Raw genomic sequence first — 3,591 nt, 5'->3', positions numbered from 1 at the left:
ATTACCTAAGATGACCATCGATCACATGGTAAATGAAAAGGAAATATAAATGTAAATTAATCATTTATGTTTCCTGGGTGCTAAAAGAGGACAGCCTCTTAAAAAATTAATTAATTAATCGAACTCATACTCCGGGTTTAATTAACAAAAATATAATTATATACCCCAAAACATTTTTTTAAACTTTGTCATTGTTAGAAAGATCCACATTTTCTTTCCCACTGACATCAATCGGAAGATTAGAAGGTCTGTTTCTACTTCTAGCAAGCTCCACATCTCCTTCTTTGATGTTATTCCCTAGTTTACATGGCTGACTCTGAGCTTCCACTTCTTCCAAAGGCTTGTTTTTGTAAAACCAAGCACAGACTGTGTAAAATATGAGGTTTAAGACTTGTATCCCAGTCACAAGCCAGTAGTAGTACTCCAACCTTCCCTTGTTGATATTCCTGTCTGGTAGCCAATTTCTCTTCTTGCCGGAATATCCATGAACAAGTGAAACCAATAACGTGCTCAGGTAGTTTCCGGCAGCTATTGCTATCCAGTAAAGCGCGGCTGCCGTGCTTCTCATGCTTTCCGGTGACTGGTCATAAAGAAATTCCAGGTGACCAACAGACATGAAGGTCTCAGCCAGCCCATGGAGGCCATACTGAGGAACCAACCAGAACACACTAATGGGGATGATGACTCGAGGTTCGTTTAGTAAGTTGTGGTTTGCTGCCACCGCTTTCCTTTTGATCTCGACCAGCGCTGCAACAATGGTGGACAGAATGTTGATCATGAAACCTATACCCATTCTCTGCAGACATGTAATGCCAGAAGGGTTTCCGGTGAAGCGACGAGCAGCAGGAACAAAGAGGCGTTCATAGATAACGAGACCGACCATCATAGGGAGGATGTTGAAGATGGACATGGTTGCAGGAGGGATTTGGAACGAGGGAGAGAGGTGGCGGTCCATTGTCCGGGCTTGTTGGATGGCAAAGGAGTGTTGATGGGAAGATGCAGTGACGAGCAAAATTGCAGAAGCCCAGATGGGGAGCATTCTGATGATTGATTTAATCTCTTCAACTCGGTGAACGGTGGAGAGCCTCCACAGATTTGGGGTGTTGATATCCTTCTTGTCAGCTTGAGTGACAATGGCTGCTCTGTCAAAGAACCTTCAGAAATTGGGAGAAGAACATTAAGCATTTGAACAATATTGTAAAGGATAAGCCATTGAATCATTCTGTAGCTTACTTGAGTTGATTGGTGTGGAGAAGTCTCCCATGACAAGAAATGGAAGCATCAAGCTCTCTATTCTCATACAGGAGATCAGGGTCAGCTGGCATTACTGCCTTTCTCTTCCTAACAGCAGAGACAACAACTTGGGCCAGCCTGATCAGTGGGCTGCCAGAGGGTTTCAGCTTCTTATAGAGAGGTGAGCCTACAACAAAGGCCACGACAGACAGTGACATGACTATGGTTGGCAATCCTAGGCCCCAGCCCCAGCCCACGTTGTCTTGGATATAAACAACAGCGGTTAAGGCTGCGAGTGTGGCCATTCCCATGCTGAAGTAGTACCAGTTGAAGAAATTACAGCTTCGGGCTTTTTGTTTAGATTTAGACATGTCGAATTGGTCGGCTCCAAATGTTACTACACAAGGCCTAATTCCTCCTGTTCCAAGGGAGGTGAGGAGAAGTGAGATGTAGAGGACACAGAGCTGCCATGGTGAGGCCTGCTGGCAGTTTTCTTGAGCTCGGCATGGCGGAGGCCGAAGCCTAGGAACAAGAGCTGATGTGGTGAGGCTGATCAGTCCCTGTGGTCACGGTCGTTATTATATTAGCTAGGAAATACATCTTTCAGAAAATAGAAAAGTCTAGAGAGAGAGAGAGAGATTGTCATGGTCTATGGTCCACTCTGCCTGAAGGCCTTAAATTGCATAAACATTTACCTTTCTTTTTATGGGATTATCCTAATTAATATCAAAACATCTTTCACAAATTTGAGAGAATAATTGCAGTCCTACACCATTTATAACTGCATAATATGATTTATGATTGATTTTCTAAGCTTTTCAAGGGATAATCTTTTCTTTTTTAAATAGTAAAATAGGGATCATGTGTTGAGTTTTTAATTGTTTAGGGGTGACAATAATTTCTGACCTAACCCACACTATCCACCCAACCCATCCATTTACAAACCACTCAAATAAGACATGGGAGGAATACATATATGGATTAAGCAACCCATTGGGTCCCCAAAAAAAGGTTGGGTTATGGTTATTCATTTGAGTATTTGAGTAGAGATATGATTTTTATTTTATTTTATTTTTGACATGAAAGAGGTTGGTTTACAGATCTTCCCATTTCTTAATTTCTTCCATCCACACTTATATAAAAATTCATCTTTCTTCTCCTTCTCCTTCAATCCTGAACTCTCTACCTTTTTGCTAATTCTAGAGTCGACAGAAAGAAAGAGAGCACTGTAGAATAAGGATTAACAGTACTAGGGAGAAGATACCAGCTCATAAATAGCGGAACCAACTGTAATTGTCCAAAATCGGCCTGCAAACGAGTCAGCAATTAAGCCACCCAATAGTGCCGTTAAGCTTGCAGTTCCAGCAAAGTTAGTGAGGGTATTGGAGGCTTGAACCAGCGGCATATTAAGCTGTTGCGTAAGATAGGTGATCATATTAGCATGAAACCCCGTTGAAGCAAATCTATCACCTATCTCATTTCCTGCAAAAGCAAAACAGTACCAAACGCTTCAGTTATCAATTAATTCATCATTCCTTTACCCAACAAACAAGAACAAATTTATGATATCTCATCTCTGCTTAATGTGTCTCTGATTATGGGGAAGAAAACCAAGGTATCGAAGCCATCAAATTTCTAGTCTGTCCAATAATAATCTGAGAATGATAGCCATTAACCCCAAATGGGGAACTAGCAGAACACTAGAAAAAGCATTTTATTACTTATAGCAGAAGCAGCTAAGCTAAGTATGGCAGAACATATATATAGAAAGGAAACATATAAAAGAGAAAACTCACCTAGAATAAATGGGATAGTCTTGAGCCCTCCAAGCTTCTTCTCTGCCTCTGCCTTCTCCTCCTCTCTTTCCTTCTTCCCATCATCAGCCATGTTCTTTCAACTGCGCCTTATGTGTTCGTTCTAAGCCCCTCCATATATTTATGGATGACTGTAAGTGAAGAGGGGTCTGTGTAACCATAAATAATTGACTTCCATGCATGTGAAGCTGCATTCCATATCTTTTTCAACATAATTTGCTTTGTCTTTACTCTATTAATTGAATTGATATATTCCATCCTAGGGAATTGTGATGATTTGTGCCTTCAATTTCTTGAGAACTTTGTCTTGTTATCATCTTGGAATATCTAATTAAGGACTGTATTAGATAAACATCCATTGGAATCTTAGGATACTTGTGAAAGAATAGGACAAGGGTCTTTGATAAAAAGGCCTTTCTAATGATGTATTTTCCCTTTAAATATGTGCATTTTATATTCAACTTTTGAGAACCTACTGGGGCACAGCTCGTAGGTGAAGATAGACATCTGTTTGTTCTCCTGAAACTCTCAGAAAAGGATACAG

At 40.7% G+C, this 3,591-nt stretch overlaps 1 protein-coding gene across 1 annotated transcript; it reads right to left on the bottom strand.

Annotated features, from left to right (window-relative positions):
- Positions 1-136: 136 nt before the first annotated feature.
- LOC104590305 (protein NRT1/ PTR FAMILY 3.1-like) lies at positions 137-3,187 on the bottom strand. Its single transcript, XM_010248920.3, has 4 exons — positions 3,030-3,187; positions 2,498-2,715; positions 1,234-1,793; positions 137-1,154 (listed from the first exon to the last, which is right to left on the bottom strand). Exons 1-4 carry the CDS (start codon positions 3,118-3,120, stop codon positions 179-181), a joined length of 1,845 nt encoding a protein of 614 aa, XP_010247222.1. The 5' UTR covers positions 3,121-3,187; the 3' UTR covers positions 137-178.
- Between the last annotated feature and the right edge of the window lie 404 nt (positions 3,188-3,591).

Source organism: Nelumbo nucifera, chromosome 7, assembly GCF_055504915.1.
Source record: "Nelumbo nucifera cultivar China Antique chromosome 7, China Antique-T2T, whole genome shotgun sequence".
Classification (NCBI taxonomy): domain Eukaryota; kingdom Viridiplantae; phylum Streptophyta; class Magnoliopsida; order Proteales; family Nelumbonaceae; genus Nelumbo; species Nelumbo nucifera.
The sequence above is the reverse complement of the archived record's forward strand: the minus strand, read 5'-3'. Positions and strand labels throughout refer to the sequence as shown.